Here is a 25,527-nt window from a genome sequence, read left to right on the forward strand (position 1 = left end):
AGACAATGCCACATCCCGACATTGCTTCATCACTAAACAACATTGGGACAGTTTGGAATGAACTTGGTGATCAGAGGAAAGCTATCAGTTATTACGAACAGTCACTGAAGATGATGAAAGCCATCTATGGCGAAACAACGCCACATCCTGACATTGCGTCATCACTAAACAACATTGGGGCATGTTGGAGTCACCTCAATGATCAAAGAAAAGCTATCAGCTATTACGAACAGTCACTGAAGATGAGAAAGGCAATATATGGAGAAACAACGCCACATCCTGACATTGCCTCATCACTTTCTAACATTGGAGTATGTTGGAAACAACTCGGTGATCACAGTAAAGCCATCAAGTATTACGAACAGTCTTTGAATATGATGAAAGTTATCTATGGAGACAACACGTCACATCCCAACATGAGAAAGATATTGTACAATATTGAATTATGTAAAAGTGCCCTCGGCGAGTAGAGTAAAGCCTTTAGTAGTTATAGAAAATCGTCACTCAGGATTAGCTAACTAGACACTACTGAACACCTCCAATCTGCCTTGCCATATCATGCCATTAAATAGCTATCTTGGTCACAAATTGCTTACTATGTAAGTATGGCAGCTTTTAATACATAATAAGGGGAATTGATGTACTTTGCAAGGCTATGTATTGCGTAGGGAGACAAATAGATATACTTGTAGTCTTTGGTGGAATTGCTTGCACTTATTGTAAGTAAGCAGCCATTTGGACAATTCCATTATGTTCTATACATGTATCTAGAATCATGGATTAGCACGATAATGAATAAAGGAAACAAAGTCAAACGTGTATATGAGTTCCGGGTAAGCTCAATGAAATGAGTGAGTGAATGAGTGAGTGAGCGAGTGTGTGTGTGTGTGTGTGTGTGTGTGTGTGTGTGTGTGTATGTGTAAGTGATTGAATGAGTGAGTGAATGAGTGAGTGAGTGAATGAGTGAGTGAGTGTGAGTAAATGAGTGTGAGTGAGTGAATGAGTGAATGAGAGAGTTAATGAATGAATGAATGAATGAATGAATGAATGAATGAATGAATGAATGAATGAATGAATGAATGAATGAACAGAAGTTATGGTGGATGAAAGATGCGGATGACCAACATGGTGGACAGGACTGGTCCTAAGGTTATAGTTATGAATGGCTCTTTAAGGGGTTTTCTGTATCATGACTGATTCATGGCCTTGTGTTTTGGGGAAATCCTTTTGGAAGGTCTTTCAAATTGCAGGTTACAAGTATGCAAAGGTAAAGGCAAGGAGGGTGGATGATTCCAAGTACTTTTCTAATTCGCAAAAGATACACAAAAACTTTTTCGACATTGATCTTCAAGGGGTCTGAAACGACTTTTGATGTTAAGTTTGCCTTTTACTTTATGAACAAATGTAAAAGCAACAACAATAAAGTGAAGGGTTTCCCTTCTTTACTATATCTTCACAGGTTTTACGGTACAATGTTGGGCAATCTGTAGAGTTTACATCACAATATGCACTTAGTGTCACTCAGGTGCAGGTCACATACTGTAATTCACTTTATGTTCACGGTAGCAAAAGTTGGTCTGAGAAAAATGGACATATCAACGGAATTATATATTCACGGTGGACACAGGTGCAGGAAACAGAACATGAACATTCAGGAATTATTTGTTAACTGTAATGATGAGTTCACAGTACAGAAGTGACAATGATGATGACAATGAAAACAGTGAACATAACAGTCCAGTGAAAAAAATCAGGGATTATACTAGTACAATCGCAAATTGAAGTCACTCTTGGGATAGTTCTGAAACTGAAATCCTGAAAAATGCACAGTCTCTTGTTGGAAAAAGCTGCCTTCAATCCTTGTCTGCAGTTGATTCTGTCACGGCTTGCCTGAAAAATGCTGCAACACCAAAATTGGGTGACGAACTACGACAAAGGTGACCGCACTGTAAAACACGAAGTTCTGCAATCTGTCACTATTGTATCCAGAATAATATAGACTTATTGGCACAATTTTCTAACATTCTTTAAGAAACAGTGACATTGAAATTTGATTCCTCGACATACATTTGTACACATTGCAGTGGCTGAATGATATGTAGGCACAAGATTCACTATTGTGTCACTGGTTCCACAACCAGCGATGTAGAGAGCTTAAAATGCTGGCCTTTTTTTAGAATAAAATTGCATCATTTTGACATAGACAGTAAAATTTAAACTCCTATGACTTAGCAGACCTCTTGCTTATGATAAGTGCCAGTAGCGATACTGTGTTGAAGCGACATCTACCAGGTACCTGCGGAATGGCACGATCAGCACCAAGGACAGCACCAGCCCTATCCCTATGTGCGTTCTTACCAGCTGACAATGATGACAGGATAGGTCTTGTTTTCCCCGGTCTTTCCACTACCACCTATGGCAGTAGGCACTAGGGATAATTTAGTACATCATTATCATCACACGTCGACTCTTTCGTCACACAGTGTTGATATAGCGACAAACTCTCCCCCTCCCAAAATAAAACTACCCTCAGACACTTTCCGAAAGACCCCCCCCCCAAAAAAAAAATTCATAAAAAAACGTATCCCCAGCAAAAACACGCCCAATGCCACCAATTTCAATAGCACAGATGATTAACACCATATACGGCAACATTTAAAAAAAACGGTAAAATGTGACATATTACTGCGACTGCACAGTGAATGAGTGTAAAGTAGAGTGAATTTTACGGCCAGATAGGAATTCAAGTGTCCAGTTGATCACCAATATACTGTACTGTAATTCTTGGTTGTACAGATATGGTATAACTATAAGGTATACCAGCAGGATTTCCCGAACACGAGACCACCTGAAAGATCCCAAAATGGTGCAAAGTCCCCGGCCACGTAGTGCGCGTCCTCAGCACCGAAAGACTTCGCCTTGGCTACTACCTGAACAGAACAAGAGTGCAACATGTAAGAGATATACAATGTGATCCAACACCACAGGGTGTCTGCTACAGCACCAGTTACTATGGTGACAGCCGTCTGGTCCAGGTCATTGACCTTTTTTGCTTGGACAAGAAAAAGAAACGGAGCAAGAACAATGTGTTTTCCTTCTGCAAATCTAAACGTGAAAAGAAGAAACAGAATGACTTTGTTGCTGTTTTGGAAGAAATGCATTCTGCAAAGCATTTTGTAGTCACCAATATACGTAGACGTTCTCTTTGTAAACTAAGGAAACCGTCACCTCCTTGAGGCGGTTCTCCCTCCTGGCTGTGATGAGGATCTTCGCTCCCAGCCGAGCGTACTGGTACGCCATCTGTTCGCCGATGCCGGTACTGCAGCCAGTGATGACGACCGTGGCTCCCCGAATGGACTCTGTGGAAGAAAAAATGATTTAAGCTTCAACACTTGCAACAAACAGAAACACCAGGTGTATACGTGTGCATTTCAGAATGTTGTTTTGTTGCATTTTCAATATAGAATATGAGAAGCAGTGTGTATAATTTGCCCCTCCCAAATTTCCGCCTGTCTTGTCAAAGATTTTGAAGTATTCGTTTACTGTTTGGTTTGGTATACCTTACTCAAAACCTGGAACCATTGACCAAATTCAACGTACTTTTATATTATAGATATATATATGTAGTCTGTCTTAATGTGGTAAATACAGATGCATGCACACTGCTTGGAGATCACTGACGTTTTAATATAAAATACGCCAAAAAGCAGTTACTCAAGCAACTGGATATAATTTTGGAACGTCAGACGTTTCAGCTAGTATCCACTAGCTTTCGTCAATGACTGGCTTAGCCAGAGGAGAAAGCAGGTTTATAAGCACAAACTGTTCATTGATATGCAAATAAAATGAAGACAATATTTGGATGTCAAAAAGGGGAACAAAAGTCAGACAAGTTAAGACAAGTTTATGCTAAGTCAGAAAGCTCCTGTTAGCAGAACAGGAGCTTAAGTGTTGTCTGTCCTCGGGGTAGGGAGCGCCAAATATCAAGTGCCGGAGAGATCTACCCGTAGCCCCTTCCTTGTTGAGGGTTGGGTTGTACATTCTTTCATATTTTGCCTCTTTAACACCCCGTTCCCATCAGCGTGTTTCGCGGTCTAAGATATCTGTGGTCTCGAGTTTGAAGGAGTTGTCCTGGTTGTGTTGTAGGTGGTGGAAAATGGCCGAGGAGTAGCCGATAGCACTAGGTCTGCAATGTTATACAAATCACAGTAGTACAGGCTGTGCAGATTTATGTCACAATACTAATGGATAATTGGCATAATATTGCTATTGTACAGCATGATTATTTCACAACGTTTGTTTCGTTGTTCAGATCCTACCGCAGGTACATCCAGACGGCAGACCGTGATGTAAGAAATGGAGACCTGGACGCAGCAGAGCAGAACCTAGCAGCCGCCCTGAAGCTGGTTCACGGTCTGTTAAAACTTTTCATACATAATATAATCTAAAGTCTTTTCTTAATTTTTCATTGACAATTTAATCAGCCTATATTCCTCTACAATGAAAGACTTGGTTTTGTATTAAGCTAAAAAGAAAAAAGCGCTTCTATATGATCTTTTTAAATTTCTACCAACAGATCGCAGTAAACCCAACAAGGCTAAAGAAGCCGACTGTCTGTGCAGGTTGGGTGACGTCTACGTCGAGCGAGGTAAGCGGACAGAAGAAGGTAGGAAATTCACACAGGCGGCAGCTCTGTATAACGCCTCCATGGCCAGAACAGATGGAGACAAACAAAACATGGTAACAAAACTGCAAGAAACAGACAGGCAGTTTCTTAGAAACACCTGTAACCTTGACTGTGAACCGTGTCCGTATAGCAGCGCGTTAGATCACATAAAGGAACTGGACAACTCGCGCGCCTGTGCAAAATCTCAGCTCGACGCAATTCATCAGGAACACAACCCTTATCAGTATGATAAAGACGATCCCGTCGTGAGAGAGGTGGAGATCAAACGAGCTGAAGCAATCAAGAACTTGTTTAAGGGCATCACACTCGGAAGACAAGAGTTTATCCAAGTACTGACAGATGAATGCATCGCCAAACTCGGTACCCCTCCCTGTAAGTACGCTTTCATCGGGTTGGGGTCACAGGCCACAGAACTGGTGACGGCGTACTCGGACCTGGAGTCCGCCATTCTAATTGAGGAGGGGAAGGATGATGATGATACACGGAGGTACTTCCTAAATCTCACACACTACTTACATCTCAAAGTCATCAACCTTGGGGAAACCATCCTCCCAGCCATGGCCATCCTGTCACTCAATGACTTTCTCTCAGAAGACCCAAAGAAAAACTGGTTCTACGACTCCGTCACACCTCGCGGCTTTGCCTTCGACGGCTTCATGCCATGGGCTTCTAAGACTCCGTTTGGAAGAGACGAAACCAAAAGCAAACCTGCCGTTAGTCTCACCCAGACTCCTGCCAAGTTGGCCGAATATCAGCATCTGCACATCGCCCTGGCGGAAGGCTATCACCTGTCAGACATCCTCAGACGGGTGACCTACTTAACAGGGGACAGGTCTTTGGTGGAAGATTATGTGAACAGAGTCAACAAAAGTTTAGACCGTTCCCCTGTTCTGTCGCGATTGTCCGCAATGCTGATACTAAAGGATAATATTCGACAAATAGAAAACGTTAAACCAACGGCACAACTTCTGGATGTGAAGAAGGAAATCTACCGTTTTCCCAGCGTGGCCGTTGATGTGTTGAGTATTTGCTGTGGTATCACGATCCCCAGTGTGTGGGGAATGATAGAAGAGTTACACAAGACACAGCGGATCAGTCACGAAGATGCCCACCACTTGACTGTACTGATCAGCATCTCAGCGGAGCTACGGTTAAGAACGTACATTGCCAACGGAGGACAGAAGGACAGACTGTCTCCTCTCACGAAGATGAAAACGGACCTAGGCAAACATCTCGACGTAGATGACACCATCGTCGAATCAGTTTTCCACATACCAAACTCTAAAATGTTCTTCAGGTACTACTATACATCCATTCCATTAAAAAGATGTATTATGGATACAGTTGAAAAGGATAATCGAACAGCAAAGATATTCCCAACTGCCATTTTTGACAACTCGGCTGAAACCAGGGGTCGAATCACGCATCAGCTGTTGCAGTTAGACGCATCCATACGTTACTTTGAGGCAGCGCTGGAAGAGGCGAGTGGTGACGAAGAAAAGCAGCTTAACATACTTTTTGAGTTAGGCAGTGTCTCGCACAGTCGTGGTGACTATGAGAAAGCGATCAGCTACTACGAAGGGTCACTCAGAGTTGGAAATACTATTCATGCAGGCACCGAAATGCGTCCCGTAGTTTCCTCATTACTGGGAAACATTGGGATATGTTGGAGAAACCTTGGTAATCAGAGAAAAGCTATCAGTTATCACGAACAGTCACTGAAGATGAAGAAAGCTATCTATGGTGAAACAACGCCACATCCCGACATTGCGTCATCACTAAACAACATTGGAAATAGTTGGAGTGGCCTTGGTGATAAGAGAAAAGCTATCACGTACTACGAACAGTCACTGAAGATGATGAAAGCTATCTATGGCGAAGCAACGCCACATCCCGGCATTGCGTCATCACTAAACAACATTGGGACATGTTGGAGTGACCTTGGTGATCAGAGGAAAGCTATCACTTATTACGAACAGTCACTTAAGATGAAGAAAGCTATCTATGGCGAAACAACAGAACATCCTGACATTGCGTCATCACTAAACAACATTGGTAACTGTTGGAGGGGCCTTGGTGATCATAGGAAAGCGATCACTTATTACGAACAGTCACTTAAGATGAAGAAAGCTATCTATGGCAACACAACGCCACATCCCGGCATTGCATCATCACTAAACAACATTGGGACATGTTGGAGTCACCTTGGTGATCAAAGGAAAGCTATCACTTATTACGAACAGTCACTGAAGATGGAGAAAGCTATCTATGGCGAAACAACGCCACATCCTGACATTGCGTCATCACTATGCAACATTGGAAACTGTTGGAATCAGCTTGGCGATCAGAGGAAAGCTATCAGTTATTACGAACAGTCACTGAAGATGAGGAAGGCTATCTATGGCGAAACAACGCCACATCCTGACATTGCTAAATCACTAAACAACATCGGGGCATGTTGGAGTCACCTCGGTAATCACAGTCAAGCCATGTGGTATTACCAACAGTCTTTGAATATGATGAAAGTTATCTACAGGGAAAATCGGGCACATCCCAACATTGCAATAGTACTGAACCATATTAGACTATGTAAAAGTGCCCTCGGCGAGTAGAGTAAAGCCATTATTAGTTGTCGCAAATCGTCACTCAGGATTAGCTAACTAGACACTACTGAACACCTCCAATCTGCCTTGCCATATCATGCCATTAAATAGCTATCTTGGTCACAAATTGCTTACTATGTAAGTATGGCAGCTTTTATTACATAATAAGGGGAATTGATGTACTTTGCAAGACTATGTATTGCGTAGGGAGACAAATAGATAGACTTGTAGTCTTTGGTGGAATTTCTTGCACTCATTGTAAGTAGGCAGCCATTTGGACAATTCCTTTGTGTTCTATATCTAGAATGTATCTAGGGATTAGCACGACAATGAATAAAGGAAACAAAGTCATACATGTATATGAGTTCCGAGTAAGCTCAATGAAATGAGTGAGTGAGTGAGTGAGTGGATGGGTGAGTGTGAGAGTGAGTGAGTGAGTGAGTGATCGAGTGAATAAGGGAGTAAATGAGTGAGTGAGTGAGTGAGTGAGTAGAGTAGAGTAGAGTGAGAGAGAGAGAGAGTGAGTGAGTGAGTGAGTGAGTGAGTGAGTGAGTGAGTGAGTGAGTGAGTGAGTGAGTGAGTGAGTGAACAGAAGTTATGGATGATGAAAGATGTGGATTATCAGCATCACGATGGTATTGAATGAGCCGGTGATTCTCACCATGACAACAATAGCGACGGTAAGAAGGCAGGTTCATTGCAACAGAACAAAACGATCAAATAAAATTGTTGTTTTTTAACAATGTGGTGATACCTATCTACTGGACAACTGGTATGTACGATTGAGCAAACAGAATATAGGATGATGGTTGTAGCCCCCCTCCTCCACACAAAATGCGCTATATCTACATACATATCAGCCACACCCATAGTTGTCTATTGAGGACTGTTGGGGACTAATATAAATAACTGCCACATCTACCGTGAATCGTGCCGATCTAGAAGTGGCTATACCGTGTTGAAGCGCCATCTAGCAGGTGCCTGCGGAATGACATGATCAGCACCAAGGTCAGCACCAGCCCTATCCTTATGTGCGTTCTTACCAGCAGACAATGATGGCATGATAGGTCTTATTTTTCCACAATACTTTCATTACCACATATAGCAGAGGTAAAATAATCCGGAGTCGTGTGGCGTAACGGCAGAGTGCTCGACTTAGAACCAAGAGGTCCCAGGTTCGAGTAATGTGCTATCTTGTAATGTGCCCTTGGAAAAGTCACTTAACACGACTTGCCTCACTTAACTTAAGTAAAAATTAGTATTTTTTCTGTCCTGTATTTGTCCTCTGCGTTGGTGGTGGCATAAAATAAATTGATATAACTTTCAAGTGTGTGCCGTCACCATGTCTAGTCACGAAATGTTGGAATATAAAAACACCGTGGGTTAAGTTGTGAGAAACTCTGTGCGGAGAAATAAAAAAACATAACATTAAACCAACTGATACAACACGCTAACGGACATGTCTACGAGTGCTGGCTATATATAAGTGGGCGTACTGGACTTTTGGACCTTGTTATCGGCTGAGGGATGATGTAATGTTGACACCAGCAGCGGGATGTTTGTCCAGACCTGTGTTTGCCCGAGTCACGCGCATAAAGCCAACACGGAGAACGGGGAACAGTTTTACAGACGTTCTCTCAGCAGAGGGTCGCCATGTTGCGGGTGTGTGAGAAACTCCGTGAGGCGGACGAGAAGGGCAGGAGGTACGGACTAGCCCGGGCGGAGACAGGCTACCTCCGTGCCCTAGTGGACGCCATGGCCGACACGGACAGGCTGGCGGAAGTGGAGCTGCTCAAAACTCTGGGCGAAGTGAACGTGGAGAAGGGAAGACTCGGGAAGGACGTGGGGAAGTTCAACACAGCCTTGGCGCTTTACATTGCTGCTATGGTGCGGTGTTACCATGAGGAACAGGCAGATGGTATAGAACACCGCTACCACTACACGGAGAGGCTTTTACAAGGGCTGTCGTCACAGGGTAAAGAACAGCCAACTAAAGACAAGGAGACAACTACACCTGCAAAGGTAGCGGTAAAGTTCCAAGATCTGGACGAGAGACGGGCTACCGGAGGTAACACAGACTCTTTGCTGGGTGGATACGCACAGGTGATGGTAGAGGCGATAGTAAACGACAACAGCATGTTAGAAACAGAAGCGATCAAGAGTCTGGGTGACGTGTACCTGAAAAGAGGAACAGAAACTGGAGACACTAGAAACTTGACCAGAGCTACTGCTCTGTACAACAGGGCACTGGCGCGGTGTCACAACGTTCATGGAACAGTTGTCATTGTTCACCGCTTACTGCACACCGCAAAAATCAGGCAAGACATCACCAAACCAAGAAACAAGGTGAGTAAATTAAGAAACATTTTGTAGAAACACGGAAGTAGTGCTTGAGCATTGTCTTCATGAGCTCAATACTAATATCCTTTATTATTCTGTGCTAATGTGATGTTCTTAAATTTTCAGAGGTCGTTGTTAACATTATGCATTATATACTTCCCAGAGGTTTTAAATCTTTGAAGAGATTTCTTGTTTTGTTTGTTTGTTGATTTGAACCATTCTTTATTCATGAAAGCTCAAACCGGCATGCAAACCGCTTATCATTGAGGTCATGAGGGAAGAGGTAAGGGCCAGACAAAATATATCCAGAAGATAAAGTTTACATCATTCAAATTCCTACTAAAACTGTACACACATTCACATGTAGTCCATGATGACCAAATCATCAATAGCAGTTGTCACAACATCTTAACACGTGTACTTTGCGTTGGCTTTCCAGGGGTCACCTCGGGTCATTAACCTTTGACCACTCGTCTAAGTTTAGTTGTGAGTAGAATGGTACGTTTGCTCATAGCCTCCTGTGCAGGCCCCGCGGCGGGGGGGAAGAGTTTTTAACCCGTTATTTTAATATAGCCGGCCATCCTACATCGCTGCCGAGAGAAGGTTCCATTCCGCCCGAGAATGAAACCTTTGATTTGATTTATTAGGCTGAATAAGACATATGTATACAGCCAGGACTGCCCAACTAGCCGGAGGCTATTATAAAGGGCTAGCCCTCACAACAAGAACTTAAACAATTCGGAACAGGTAGGAACCTTCTCCCCGCGGCTATGTACGATAGCTGGCTATATTAAAATAACGGGTTAAAAACTCTTCCCCACCGCCGCGGGGCCTGCCCAGGAGGCTAGTTTGCTCACCAGTTAATGATTCATGACTTCCTGTCGGTTCACGTAGCGGACAACACGTACGCAAGGACAAGACGACGTGGGAGGGCGCAAGGGTCACGTCTCAGCTGCGCCATCTAGCGACGACGTTAATAACGCAATGCGCCGTCTACACATGTAAGTACAAGGGTGGTTTGGATGGGTGGATGCATGGATGGAGGAAGGAATGGGTGGATGCATGGGTGGATGGATGGATGGATGGATGGATGCATGGATGGACGGATGGATGGATAGATGGATGGATGGATGGACGGATGGATGGATGGATAGATAGATGAATAGATGGATGAATGAATGCATCAATGGATAGATGCATGGATGGATAGATGGATGGATGGATGGATAGATAGATAGATAGATAGATAGATGAATGGATGAATGAATGAATGAATGAATGAATGAATGAATGAATGAATGAATGAATGAATGAATGGATAGATGCATGGATGGATGGATAGATGGATGGATGGATGGAGGAAGGAATGGGTGGATGCATGGGTGGATGGATGGGTGGATGGATGGATGGATGGATGGATGCATGGATGGACGGATGGATAGATGGATGGATGGATGGAAGGATGGATGGATGGATAGATAGATGAATAGATGGATGAATGAATGCATCAATGGATAGATGCATGGATGGATAGATGGATGGATGGATAGATAGATAGATAGATGAATGGATGAATGAATGAATGAATGAATGAATGCATGGATGGATAGATGCATGGATGGATGGATAGATGGATGGATGGATGGATGGATGGATGGATGGATGGATGGATAAATAGATAGATAGATGAATGGATGAATGAATGAATGAATGAATGAATGCATGGATAGATAGATGCATGGATGGATAGATGGATGGATGGATGGATGGATGGATGGATGGACGAAAAAATTAGATACACAGGGATGTTCGTCCCAAAAGGTATATACTCACTTACATTCCTTGCAATAGCATTCAACAAACATTACGTTATTTTTTCACAGCTCTTCGGAACTTCGTAGAGAATTCCAGAATGCAGAAACAGCCAGAAAAGCTAACAAAGAAATGTTAGTATTCTTCATATGGTTATACCTGTTGTTGATTGTTTCAAATCCTACTAACTCTGTAATGCATTTAAACACTTAGTATTCCGTATAATGAAATTTAGCACAATACAACACATAAGTTTTTCATAAAGTAATGCTAATAATCAATTAATCAAAATTACATAAAAAATATTGCCATATATTTATTTCACAATTCAGTTACTATAGTATGTAGAACAGCAATTTGTGACTATTACTGGCATACAATTCCTTTCTAGTCCAGCGGCATAGCTGGCAAAATCGTACAACATTTTTTGTGCATTTGTCCTTGTGAACTGATGTTTGTTCAAACTTGTTTCCCTGTTTAGATCCTACCGCAGGTACATCCAGACGGCAGACCGTGACGTGAGAAATGGAGACCTGGACGGAGCAGAGCAGAACCTAGCAGCCGCCCTGCAGCTTGTTCATGGTCGGTTATACTCATTCTATGCTTACACCATGTAATTTCTTCGAGTGCGAAAGTATTGTTTTGGGCACTGTCGTTTTAAGGGAGGTTTGCATGCACCTTGTTCTGAGCGAGGATTGGAAGTGAGTCACTGGAGATTGTATTTCAATTGATTGATGAATTGACAGCGTTGTGACCCGGCATGCCCTGAATGATACGGTTGTATGAGGTCACCAGGAATGTGTGATATATACCGGAGTATATTACATCATACAATTGTATGAGTTATAATAAATCCTATGATGTACTTGCATTTCTATATTTCCCATGATTAACCAATACAGTTGCAACACATCTTACAAATCATAACACTCCAAGAAAGAATTAAATCTCCGATTTGTTATTTAATTTTTTTATTTTAATTTTTGATTGGAATTTTTCTTTAATTCTAATACCTACAGATCGCAGTAAACCCAACAAGGCCGTAGAAGCCGACTGTCTGTGCAGGTTGGGTGACGTCTACGTCGAGCGAGGTAAGCGGACAGGAGAAGGTAGGAAATTCACACAGGCGGCAGCTCTGTATAACGCCTCCATGGCCAGAACAGATGGAGACAAACAAAACATGGTAACAAAATTGCAAGAAACAGAAAGGCAGTTTCTTAGAACCACCTGTAACCTTGACTGTGAACCGTGTCCGTATAGCAGCGCGTTAGATCACATAAAGGAACTGGACAACTCGCGCGTCCGTGCAAAATCTCAGCTCGAAACAATTCATCAGGAACACAACCCTTATCAGTATGATGAAGACGATCCCGTCGTGAGAGAGGTAGAGATCAAACGAGCTGAAGCAATCAAGAATTTGTTCAAGATCATCACAGTTGAAAGACGAGAGTTTATCCAAGTACTGACAGATGAATGCATTGCCAAACTGGGACCTCCTCCCTGTAAGTACGCTTTCATCGGCATGGGGTCACAGGCCACAGAACTGGTGACGCCGTACTCCGACCTGGAGTTCGCCATTCTGACTGAGGACGGGGAAGATAATGATGATACACGGAGGTACTTCCTAAATCTCACACACTACTTACATCTCAAAGTCATCAACCTTGGGGAAACCATCCTCCCAGCCATGGCCATCCCATCACTCAACGACTTTCTCTCAGAAGACTCAGAGAAAGACTGGTTCTACGACTCCGTCACACCTCGCGGCTTCGCCTTCGACGGCTTCATGCCATGGGCTTCTAAGACTCCGTTTGGAAGAGACAAAACCAAAACCAAACCTCCCGTTAGTCTCATCCAGACTCCTGCCGAGTTGGCCGAATATCAGAATATGAGAATCGCCCTGGCGGAAGGCTATCACCTGTCAGACATCCTCAGACGGGTGACATATTTAACAGGGGATAGGTCTTTGGTGGAAGATTATGTGAACAGAGTCAAGAAAAGTGTAGACCGTTCTCCTGTTCTGTCGCGACTGTCAGCAATGCTAATACTGAAGGATGATATTCGGCAAATAGAAAAGGTTGAACCAACAGCGCAAATTCTGGATGTGAAGAAGGAAATTTACCGTTTTCCCAGCGTAGCTGTTGATGTGTTGAGTGTTTGCTGTGGTATCACGATCCCCAGTGTGTGGGGAATGATAGAAGAGTTACACAAGACACAGAGGATCAGTGACGAAGATGCCCACCACTTGACTGTACTGATCAGCATCTCATCGGAGCTACGGTTAAGAACGTACATTGCAAACGGAGGACAGAAGGACAGAATGTCTCCTCTAAGGGAAATGAAAGTCCAACTGGAAAAACACGACATAGATGACACCGTCGTTGAGTCAGTTTTCCACATACCAGATTCTAGAATGTTGTTCAGGTACTACTATACAGCCATTCCGTTAAAAAGATGCATTGTGGATACAGTTCAAAAGAAAAACCAAAACAAAAAGATATTTCCAACCGCCATCTTTGACAACTCATCTCAAACCAGGGGTCGAATAACACAAGAGCTGTTGCAGTTAGACGCATCCATACTGCACTTCGAGGCAGCACTAGAAGAAGCGGGTGGTGACGAGGAAAAGCAGTTTGACATACTTTTGGGGTTAGGCAGTGTCTCACACAGTCGCGGTGACTATGAGAAAGCAAAGAGCTACTATGAACGGGCACTGAGCGCTGGAAATAATGTCTATGCAGGCACCGAAATGCGTTCAGAATTTTACTCGTTACTTGGAAATATTGGGACTTGTTGGAGTGGCCTTGGTGATCAGAGGGAAGCTATCAATTATCACCAACAGTCACTGAAGATGATGAAAGCTATCCATGGCAAAACAACGCCACATCCCGACATTGCTTCATCACTAAACAACATTGGGGCATGTTGGAGTGACCTTGGTGATCAGAAGAAAGCTATCAGTTATTACGAACAGTCACTGAAGATGATGAAAGCTATCTATGGGGAAACAGCGCCACATCCTAAAATTGCATCATCACTTAATAACATTGGGGCATGTTGGAATAACCTTGGTGATCAGAGGAAAGCTATCAGTTATTACAAACAGTCACTGAAGATGAAGAAAGCTATCTATGGGGAATCAACGCCACATCCCGACATTGCTTCATCATTAAACCACATTGGGGCTTGTTGGAGTCACCTTGGTGATCAGAAAAAATCTATCAGTTATTTCGATCAGTCACTGAAGATGAGGAAAGCTATCTATGGCGAAACAACACCACATCCCCACATTGCTTCTTCACTCAACAACATCGGGAAGTGTTGGAGTGACCTTGGTGATCAGAGGAAAGCTATCAGTTATTACAAACAGTCACTGAAGATGATGAAAGCTATCTATGGCGAGACAACACCACATACTGACATTGCGTCATTACTAAACAACATTGGGGCATGTTGGACAGACCTTGGAGATCAGAGGAAAGCTATCAGGTATTACGAACAGTCACTGAAAATGAAGAAAGCTATCTTTGGCGAAACAACGCCACATCCCGACATTGCATCATCACTTCACAACATGGGTAACTGTTGGAGTCACCTTGGTGATCAGAGGAAAGCTATCAGTTATTACGAACAGTCACTGAAGATGACGAAAGCTATCTATGGGGAAACAACGCCACATCCTGACATTGCATCATCACTAAACAACATTGGTAACTGTTGGAGTGACCTTGGTGATCAGAGGAAAGCTATCAGTTATCATAAACAGTCACTGAAAATGAAAAAAGCTATCTATGGCGAAACAACACCACATCCCGACATTGCTTCATCACTGAACAACATTGGGTCCTGCTGGGGCAACGTTGGTGACCAGATGAAAGCTATCAGTTATTTCGAACAGTCACTGAAGATGAAGAAAGCTATCTATGACGAAACAACGCCACATCCCGACATTGCTTCAACACTAAACAACATTGGGGCATGTTGGAAACAAATCGGTAATCACAGTAAAGCCATGAGCTATTGGAAAGAATCACTCATGATGATGAAAGTAATTTACGGGGACAACCCGGTACATCCCAACATGTTAACAGTACTGAACAACATTAGATCCTGTAAAAGTGCCCTTCTCGAGTAGAGTAAAGCCGTTAGTAGTTATAGCAAATCGTCACTCTGGACTAGCTAACTATGGAGACACTACTGAACATCTCCAATCTGCAATATCATGTCATTACATAGCTATCTTGGTCACAAATTGCTTACTATGTAAGTATGGCAGCTTCTATTACATAATAAGGGAACTAATGTACTTTGCAAGACTATGTATTGCGTAGGGAGACTAATAGATGTACTTGTAGTCTTTGGTGGAATTTCTTGCACTCATTGTACGTTTAGGCAGCCATTTGGACAATTCCTTTATGTTCTATATCTTTAATTATGGATACGCACGACTGTGTTTATATTGCATTATTGTATTATATTGCATTATTGTACTTTTAACGTGTAATTTTTAATGTAAACTTGATATGCAACGGTTTTTATCAAATGTAACGAACTTTTATCAAATAGCTGTACTTCAAGTGTATTTTATGTTTTAAAGCCTTCTCAATTCAGCCAAATATGACTGCTTACAGGCTTTTGTGTGTACTTGTATGGTACAAATAAATCAGTCTCTCTCTCTTTCTCTCTCTCTGTCACAACAATGAATAAAGGAAACAAAGGCATACATGTATATTAGTTCCGAGTAAGCTCAATGAAATGAGTGGGTGAGTGGAAGGAAGGTCTCCCGTGCTCTTCTGCCAAGTGTAGAGTGGTGCCCATCTCCATTTCGTAGCCTTTGGGTGACACACGGTTGTGCAAGGCACTACAGCAGGGGGCTAGTGCGTTGGTAGTGCTCTGTGTTTGACCTTCCCACTCTTTCTCATAGATGCTGAGTGCTAAGCAGAGAAAGCAGTATGTACCATTTTTAAAGTCTTTGGTATGACCTGGCCGGGGTTTGAACTCACGACCTCCCGGTTACAAAGCGATCACTCAGACTACCAATTCAGCTATTCCGCCAATTCCGGGTGAGTGAGTGAGTGAGTGAGTGAGTGAGTGAACAGAAGTTATGGTGGATGAAAGATGCGGATGACCAACATGGTGGACAGGACTGGTCCTAAGATTATAGTCATGAATGGATCTTTAAGGGGTTTTCTGTATCATGGCCTTGTGTTTTGGGATGATTCTTTGGGAAGATTTTTCAAATTACAAGTAGGCAGATTACAAGTATGCAAAGGTAAAGGCAAGGAGGGTGGAGGATTCCATATCCAAGTACTTTTCTAATTTTGCAGTGGGGTCGTGTGGCGCAACTGCAGTGTTAGCGACTCAGAATCAAGAGGTCCCGGGTTCGAGTCCTGACATGCCACTGATCTTGTGTCCCTGGGAAAGGCACTTCACACAATTTTTCCCACTAGACTTAAGTGAAAATGAGTTTTGTCTGTCCAGTATTCGTTTCTATGTGCAGGACACAACACCAGCAACAGCTGCCTACTAGTATGTTCCGCGTGTATTGCACTATTGCAATTTCAATAAATCAAACCAAAAATTAATTTGCAAAAGATACGCAAGAAATCTTCAAGAGGCCTGAAACGGCTTTTGATGTTACGTTTGCCTTTTACTTTATGAACAAATGTAAACAAAACAACAATGATAAAGTGAAGGGTTTCCCTTCTTAACAATATCTTTACAGGTTTTACAGTACAAACAGTACAATGTTAGGCAAACTGTAAACTATACGTCACAGTGTGTGTTTAATGTCACTCAGGGGCAGGTCACATAAGTTATGTATGGTTGTTGTACGGTCGCAAATGGAAGTCATTCTTGAGATGGTTATGCATGCAGCCTGAAAACCTGTCTCATTTTGGACAAATTCGCCTTATATCCTTTTATCCACATGTAATCACACTCAAGTTTTTTTCAACTTATTTTAATGCCTCCACCAACGCAGAGGACAATACAGTACAATACTCATTTTCACCTGAGAGAAGTGAGAAAAGTCGTGTAAAGTGTCTTTCACGTAGATCCTTGTCCACAATTTGTTCTGTCACAGCCTGCATTAAAAATGCTGCAACATCAAAATTGGGCGACGACCTACGACAACGCCGTAAGACAGGAAGTTCTGCAATCTGTCACACCACCCCACCACCCACGAAAGACACCCACCCCCGAAAAAATACATAAAAAAACGTATCCCCAGCAATAACACGACCAATACCACCAATTGCAATAGCGCAGATGATTAACACCATATACGGCAACATTTTAAACGGTAAAATGTGAGATAAGTTAGGTCCAGGAAACACGAGTACAGACCAACAAACTGCACAGTCAATAAGTGTAAAGTAGAGCGAATTTTACGGCCAGATAGTAATTTAAGTGTCCAGTTGATCACCAATATACTGTACTGTATACAGATTGTACTGGTTGTACAGATATGGTATAACTATAAAGTATAGGTATATTTTCCCCTAAAGTGCCCCCAACAGGGGCTATATGGGGGTGTAGCCGGGGCTCGCATAACACCTCAGAGCCCCGGCAAAGATGAAAGTATACCAGCAGGGTTTTCCGAACACGACACCACCTAAAAGATCCCAAAATGGTGCAAACATCAAATCAAAGAGGACACTAGACTTATTTTTAGCACCTACAGGCGCAGTAGTGGCAGCGAAAAACCGGGCTGCCTAAAACCTGTGTTAAGCGAGAAGCCCCAGTCTGAGCACTTAAGGTTCAGGCAGGTAGGCAGGTTACCTGATATGTTTACAGTTAACGGGTATTTTTTAACCTTTTTGTGTGTTGAACCTTTGACCTCCTCTTTGGCGAATGACGTATTGTTGACACAAGCATTGTGAAACCTGCGCCTGTTCAAGTCAGGCGCATAACGTTAGCATGGAGACCATGAACACAAGGAGTTAGGAGACATTTTCGTAGCAGAAAGTTGCCATGTTGCGGGTGTGTGAGAAACTCCGTGAGGCGGACGAGAAGGGCAGGAGGTACGGACTAGCCCGGGCGGAGACAGGCTACCTCCGTGCCCTGGTGGACGCCATGGCCGACACGGACAGGCTGGCGGAAGTGGAGCTGCTCAAAACTCTGGGCGACGTGAACGTGGAGAAGGGAAGACTCGGGAAGGACGTGGGGAAGTTCAACACAGCCTTGGCGCTTTATCTGGCCGCTATGGTACGGTGTTACCATGAAGAACAGGCAGATGGTATAGAACACCGCTACCACTACACGGAGAGGCTTTTACAAGGGCTGTCGTCACAGGGTAAGGAACAGCCAACTGACGACAATGAGACGACTACACCTGCAAAGGTAGCGGCAAAGTTTCAAGATCTGGACAAGACATTGGCGTTTGGAGGTAACACAGATTCTTTGGTGGTTGGATACGCACAGGTGATGGTAGAGGCGATAGTAAACGACAACAGCATGTTAGAAACAGAAGCGATCAAGAGTCTGGGTGACGTGTATCTAAAAAGAGGAACAGAAACTGGAGACACTAGAAACTTGACCAGAGCTACTGCTCTGTACAACAGGGCACTGGCGCGGTGTCACAACGTTCATGGAACAGTTGTCATTGTTCACCGCTTACTGCACACCGCAAAAATCAGGCAAGATATCGCCACAAGGAACAAGGTGAGAGAATTATTTTGACTTGAGCATGACTCGCTAGTGCTGACCGGGTTTCAACTCGGTTTGTTTATGTCCATAAATCGTCGTCGTGCACCGCTAATGGAGAAAGGCATATTATTGATTCATGGTAAAAATATTTTCCACTGCTAAGAATGTTACCTCTTTAATCAATATATTTACTTCATCGTTTCCGCCTACAAAGTTGTGATTTGGGTAGAATGTGTTCTACGTCCTTTTGACGACAGAACACATTTGTTTGCTTGTTTTTATGACTTCACCACTATAGTGGTGATGTCATATTGTTTTTGCTCACGTTTCTTCTCCTCCTCCTTCTTCTTCTCCTCCTGACATTTCTTTAAATTGATACAACTCCTTCATTTTTGGGCCAAACAACATGAAATTTGGCATGAAGGTAGAGTGGGTAAATACCCTCAGGAGTTTTATTTTTATTTTTGGGATACAGGCTTTTAGAATGGTTTCATTTTTAGCTTTTTGGCTGTGTTATAGAAAATGTACTATAGCAGTGTGTTACCACATTTGGGCATTAGTCATCAGAATGGCATGTAAAGAAGGCAACCAAATAGGCACGTAACTCCTTGCTGATTGGCTGTTCGGATTTGATTGCTTTAACTCAATTAACACCTGCACAAAGCCATGCCATATTGACAGTATGGACTTTATTCAAGTGTTTTGGTGGGTATGTCAGGCTTCCCTGCTCCAGTGTGGTATAAACGCTTCTTTTTATCATGAAAATCAACAGTTTGCATTATGCAATTAACAGTTGTCACTTCCTACTATAGTTATATCAATGTAAAGAACTGTCTTCCCTTGTATTTCTCCTTCTTTCCCTGCCATGTCGTGAAATGTGGTGAAGTCATGCTGAATTTGCTCCAAAGCAAATGTCGGCCTTTCTAGTTTTTTTTTTTGTCTGTGCATAGACTAAGGTCATTACTATGAACCGTTGTGTTCATGAATTTCAAATCAACAACCGGTCATGTCACAACATTTAACATGTCTACTTTGAGTTACCTTCCGGTGGTCAGGTCAGGCTCTTGTAGATCGGTTTTTGTAGAGGTCAGCGCGAACGCAACATAGTGACCTTCCGCGGATTACGTACATGTAGCGTCCTTCAACTTTGACCATTGGTCAAAGTTCATAATAGAAAACCGGTTGATTGCTATCGGTTCTCGCAGAGGTCAACACGTCTACGACAACAAGGCGTGAGAGGACGGAAGGGCCACTTCTCTGCCTTCTCAGCTACGCCCACTAACGAGGGAACCACCTGTCAAGTTGACGATGACATGTTAGTGCCTCTATGTTTCCTTCTCTGACGTATTGAGTAGAGTTGATTCTTTCAAATCCAAATAACTATAAAACATAAACAAGGGGTCATTTAGTATTCTGCTGGCTAGAAATGTATTATCAATTTCATTGTTCAATTTTATGTAATACTACGTAAATAATGGAGTGATTCTATGTCAAACACTTTGTAGCATTTGTCGCCTTTGTGAAGTACGTTTTTCTCAAAACGTGTTTTGTTGTCCAGATCCTACCGCGGGTACATCCAGGCGGCAGAAAGTGACCTGAGCAAAGGAGACCTGGATGCAGCGGAGCAGAACCTAGCAGCCGCCCTGGAGCTGGTTCACGGTCTGTTTTGCAGTTTCTTTGCACGCACCATCTAGCCATAGTTAAAAATTGAAGTGTTATATAATAAAAGTGTTATTTGTACAGTGACCTTCACCAGTTGGAATACAAATATCTTCCTTAGAACTAAGCTGAATATAACTGTTGGGATTTTGTCCTTTTTTTTCTTTTCCGTACCTACAGATCGCAGTAAACCCAACAAGACTAAAGAAGCCGACTGTCTGTACAGGTTGGGTGACGTTTACGTCGAGCGAGGTAAGCGGACAGGAGAAGGTAGGAAATTCACACAGGCGGCAGCTCTGTATAACGCCTCCATGGCGCGGTCAGATGGAGACAAACCAAACATGTTATCAAAACTGCAAGAAACAGAAAAGCAGTTTCTTAGAAACACCTGTAACATTGACTGTGAACCATGTCCGTATAGCAGCGCGTTAGATCACATAAAGGAACTGGACAACTCGCGCGCCCGTGCAAAATCTCAGCTCGAAACAGTTCATCAGGAACACAACCCTTATCAGTATGATGAAGACGATCCCGTCGTGAGAGAGGTGGAAACCAAACGAGCTGAAGCAATCAAGAACTTGTTCAAGACTATCACAGTTGAAAGACGAGAGTTTATCCAAGTACTAACAGATGAATGCATCGCCAAACTCGGACCCCCTCCCTGTAAGTACGCTTTTATCGGGTTGGGGTCACAAGCCACAGAACTGGTGACGCCGTACTCCGACCTGGAGTTCGCCATTCTGATTGAGGAGAGGATGGATGATGATGATAGACGGAGGTACTTCCTAAATCTCACACACTACTTACATCTCAAAGTCATCAACCTTGGGGAAACCATCCTCCCAGCCATGGCCATCCCGTCACTCAACGACTTTCTCTCAGAAGACCCAGAGAAAGACTGGTTCTACGACTCCGTCACACCTCGCGGCTTCGCCTTCGACGGCTTCATGCCATGGGCTTCTAAGACTCCGTTTGGAAGAGACGAAACCAAAAGAAAACCTCCCGTTAGTCTCATCCAGACTCCTTCCGAGTTGGCTAAGTATCAGAATATCAGAATTGCCCTGGCGGAAGGCTATCACCTGTCAGATATACTCAGACGGGTGACCTACTTAACAGGGGACGAGTCTTTGGTAGATGAGTATACATACATTGTCAACAAAAGCGTAGAGCGCACCCCTGTTCTGTCACGGTTGTCAGCAATGCTAATGTTTAAGGATAATATTGGACAAATAGAAAACGTTGAACCAACGGGCCAACTTCTGGATGTCAAGAAAGAAATATACCGTCTTCCCAGCCTGGCCATTGATGTGTTTAGTATTTGCTGTGGTATTACAATCCCCAGTGTGTGGGGAATGATAGAAGAGCTACACAAGACACAGCGGATCAGTGACGAAGATGCCCACCACTTGACTGTACTGATCAGCATCTCAGCGGAGCTGCGTTTAAGAACGTACATTGCTAACGGAGGACAGAAGGACAGACTGTCTCCTCTCACGGAGATGAAAGTTCAACTGGATAAAAATGACGCAGATGACACCTTCTTTCAGTCTGTTTTCTACATACCGAACGGAAAAATGCTGTTCCGGTACTACTATACAGCCATTCCATTAAACAGTTGTATTATGGATATGATTGCAAATGAAGGTCCAACCATATATAACATATTCCAGACAGCTATTTTTGACAACTCATCTCAAACAAAGGGTAGAATAAGACAGCAACTGTTCTATTTCGATGAATCCATGCGTTATTTGGAAGCAGCGCTAAAAGAGGCGGATAGTGACGACAAAAAACAGCTAGACATACTTTTTCAATTAGGAAATGTCTCTTACAGTTGCGGTGACTATGAGAAAGCGATCAGCTGCTATAAACGGGCACTTTGTGCTGGAAACACTCTTACTGGAGACACCAAAGTACGTTCCATCATTGCTTTATTATTAAATAGCATTGGAAACTGTTGGAGTGAACTTGGCGATCAGGGGAAAGCTATCAATTATCACGAACAGTCACTTAAGTTGACGAAAGATATCTATGACAAAACAGCAGAACACCTGATCATTGCTTCATCATTAGGCAGCATTGCTAAATGTTGGAGCGAGCTTGGTAACGAGAAGAAAGCGATCAGTTATCACGAACGGTCACTGAATATGACAAAGGCTATCTGTGGGAAAACAACAACGCATCCTGACATTGCTTCATCATTAAATAACATTGGAATATGTTGGAGCAAGCTCAGTGATCAGAGGAAAGCGATCAAGTATTTTGAAGAGTCACTGAAGATGATGAAAGTTATCTATGGCCCAACAACAGCACATCCCGCCATTGCTACATCATTCCATAACATTGGAAACTGTTGGCACGGCCTTGGCAATCAGAGGAAAGCTATCAGGTATCATGAACAGTCACTGAAAATGAGGAAAGCTATTTATGGTGAAACAACGCCACATCCGGACATTGCTTCGTTATTAGGTGCCATTGGTGGATGTTGGGGCAAGCTTGGTGATCTAAGGAAAGCTATCCGTTATCACGAACAGTCACTGAAGATGAGGAAAGCTATCAATGGTGAAACAACAGAACATCCCGCCATCGCTGCATCATTAACTAACATTGGAAACTGTTGGAGCAGCCTTGGTGATTATAGGAAAGCTATCATGTTTTTTGAACAGTCACTGAAGATGGTAAAGACTACCTATGGTGAAAAAACAGAACATCCACACGTTGCGTCATTATTAAATGATATTGGAGTATGTTGGAGAAACCTTGGTGATCAAAAAAAAGCTATTCGGTTTTACGAACAGTCACTGAAGACGAAGAAAGTTATCTATGGTGAAACGACGCCACATCCAGATATTGCTTCATCACTAAATAACATTGGAAACTGTTGGAGTGACCTTGGTGAACCAACAAAAGCTATCAGTTATTACGAACAGTCACTGAAGATGAAGAAAGCTATCTATGGTGAAACAACGGACCATCCTGATATTGCTTCATCATTAACCAACATTGGGATATATTGGCGTAATGTTGGCGATCAGAGGAAAGCTATCAGATATCACGAACTGGCACTGAAGATGAAAAAAACTATTTACGGCACAACGCCACATCCCGACATCGCTACATCGTTAAACAGCATTGGGGTATGTTGGAGGCACCTTGGAGATCAGAGGAAAGCTGCTAGTTATTACGAACAGTCACTGAAGATGTGGAAAGCAATCTATGGCGAAACAACGCCACATCCCGATATTGCTGCATCACTAAACAACATTGGAAATTGTTATCGCGACCTTGATGATGAGAGGAAATCTATCAGTTATCACGAACAGTCATTGAAGATGATGTACGCCATCTATGGTGAAAACGCAGTACATCCCGACATTGCATTATCGCTTAGTAACATTGGAGTATGTTGGGACAAACTAGGTGACCACAGTAAAGCCCTCAGGTATTACGAGGTGTCGTTGAGAATAATGAAAGTTGTCTATGGGGACAACATAACGCATCCTAATATTGTAACACTATTGAAATACATTCGATTTTGTAAAAGTGCGATTAGAGCAAAGCAGTTAGTTACCGCTAATCGTTAAATACTCAGGAGTTTTTAACTAACTATGGAGACACTACTGCATATATCCAATCTGTTTTTCGATACCATGTCATTATAGCTTTATTGCTCACAAATTGAATACCCTGTGAGCATGGAAAGGACTACGTAGTTCTTAATATGTTGTTTTATATCGATGGTCTTGAAATAGGCGTACCTAAATGAAGCAATGATCCTAATTTAAAAGCTTCCAATAAGGTATGCGTCCTTGCCCTTTTAGCTCATTTTCCGTTAAACTATGCGAGGACTTTATATAATGTCCACATGTCTCTTTGCACTCTGTCTAACTCCTTTTCCGCCAATCACATATCATTCCGCTCCAGTTCTTTGATAACTGCGCAAATTTCGATCCACTACAAGTATGACAATAACGCTTTTCCTTTTTTTCTGAAGTCACATTATATTAAAGTACGTGTATATCATTTTCAGTTTTTCGATCAAATTCACATAAACGTCACATTCATGCACCTCGTAGTGTCAAATGATAAATAATAATACTGGTTTATTATTCTTCGTACATCTCGCTGGGCATGGGCCCTGAATTGGTTGCAACTACAGAATGTGCTAATTAGTTAAAACATAATTACCCTTGTCCAAAATAACAAATATACAAAGTGGTCACCGTCGGACGGTACTCGCGACGACATGAATTACTGATATACACATTAAAATTTCGATTTACACATACAATGGTTAAAATTCGACACGATTCGTTAAAAATATTTTTAGAGCGTAATATTGCATATATTGTATAAAAAATACATATACGTACATACGTTCAAATTTCTACTAACAATTATTAAAGAAGAAACTATTGGTCACATGTGTTTACCAAGTAAGGAATGCAGGTATTGCAGAATCTTTCAGTGTTTCAATCTTTCAATAAAGACACAGGGGTTACAACCCTGGTGGGGGATTCATTCTTCCAGATACCGTAAAAAATACCAAAGATACCAAAGACAACTTTTTAGTAGTGATCATCCAAAGGTCGAAACGTTTGCCTTAACCCTACCTAGACCGGGCTTTTTTTGACATGGGGGGACCGGGGGGGGGGGCTCTTTTGACCCCCCCCTAAGAACTCGCGAACGGTATGTCGTATGACCACCAAATTTTCAGAGGATGGTGTACTAGTAAAAATTTATCATATCTACAATTTTTATGTCGTTATGACGTAA

General features: G+C 42.6%; 3 protein-coding genes across 3 annotated transcripts; all 3 read left to right on the top strand.

Annotated features, from left to right (window-relative positions):
* Nucleotides 1-6,348: 6,348 nt before the first annotated feature.
* On the top strand, nucleotides 6,349-7,089 carry LOC109477696 (nephrocystin-3-like; the record flags this gene model as incomplete). Its single annotated transcript, XM_019779043.1, has 2 exons — nucleotides 6,349-6,567; nucleotides 6,640-7,089. Coding segments are annotated over exons 1-2 (606 nt in total), but the record flags the coding sequence as incomplete, so codon positions are not given.
* A 1,854-nt stretch (nucleotides 7,090-8,943) lies between these two features.
* Nucleotides 8,944-15,083, top strand: LOC109477695. Its single transcript, XM_019779042.1, is given in 6 exon segments — nucleotides 8,944-9,636; nucleotides 10,525-10,631; nucleotides 11,514-11,576; nucleotides 11,924-12,024; nucleotides 12,462-15,016; nucleotides 15,018-15,083. Coding segments are annotated over 6 exon segments (3,585 nt in total).
* A 2,888-nt stretch (nucleotides 15,084-17,971) lies between these two features.
* LOC109477694 lies at nucleotides 17,972-24,865 on the top strand. The gene is made up of 4 exons (XM_019779041.1): nucleotides 17,972-19,107; nucleotides 20,298-20,407; nucleotides 20,651-20,751; nucleotides 20,932-24,865. Exons 1-4 carry the CDS (start codon nucleotides 18,418-18,420, stop codon nucleotides 24,333-24,335), a joined length of 4,305 nt encoding a protein of 1,434 aa, XP_019634600.1. The 5' UTR covers nucleotides 17,972-18,417; the 3' UTR covers nucleotides 24,336-24,865.
* The last annotated feature ends 662 nt before the right edge of the window (nucleotides 24,866-25,527 follow it).

Source organism: Branchiostoma belcheri, unplaced genomic scaffold (genome assembly GCF_001625305.1).
Source record: "Branchiostoma belcheri isolate BF01 breed outbred unplaced genomic scaffold, Haploidv18h27 scaffold407, whole genome shotgun sequence".
NCBI classification, from domain to species: Eukaryota; Metazoa; Chordata; class Leptocardii; order Amphioxiformes; family Branchiostomatidae; genus Branchiostoma; species Branchiostoma belcheri.

What these genes read in the sequence shown, in the direction of transcription:
- LOC109477694 (XM_019779041.1), top strand. Translation starts at nt 18,418, where the DNA reads ATGTTGCGGGTGTGTGAGAAACTCCGTGAGGCGGACGAGAAGGGCAGG. An exon ending in ATATCGCCACAAGGAACAAG is followed by an intron (nt 19,108 to 20,297) that starts GTGAGAGAATTA and finishes CGGTTCTCGCAG; the next exon opens with AGGTCAACACGTCTACGACA. An exon ending in CGCCCTGGAGCTGGTTCACG is followed by an intron (nt 20,752 to 20,931) that starts GTCTGTTTTGCA and finishes CCGTACCTACAG; the next exon opens with ATCGCAGTAAACCCAACAAG.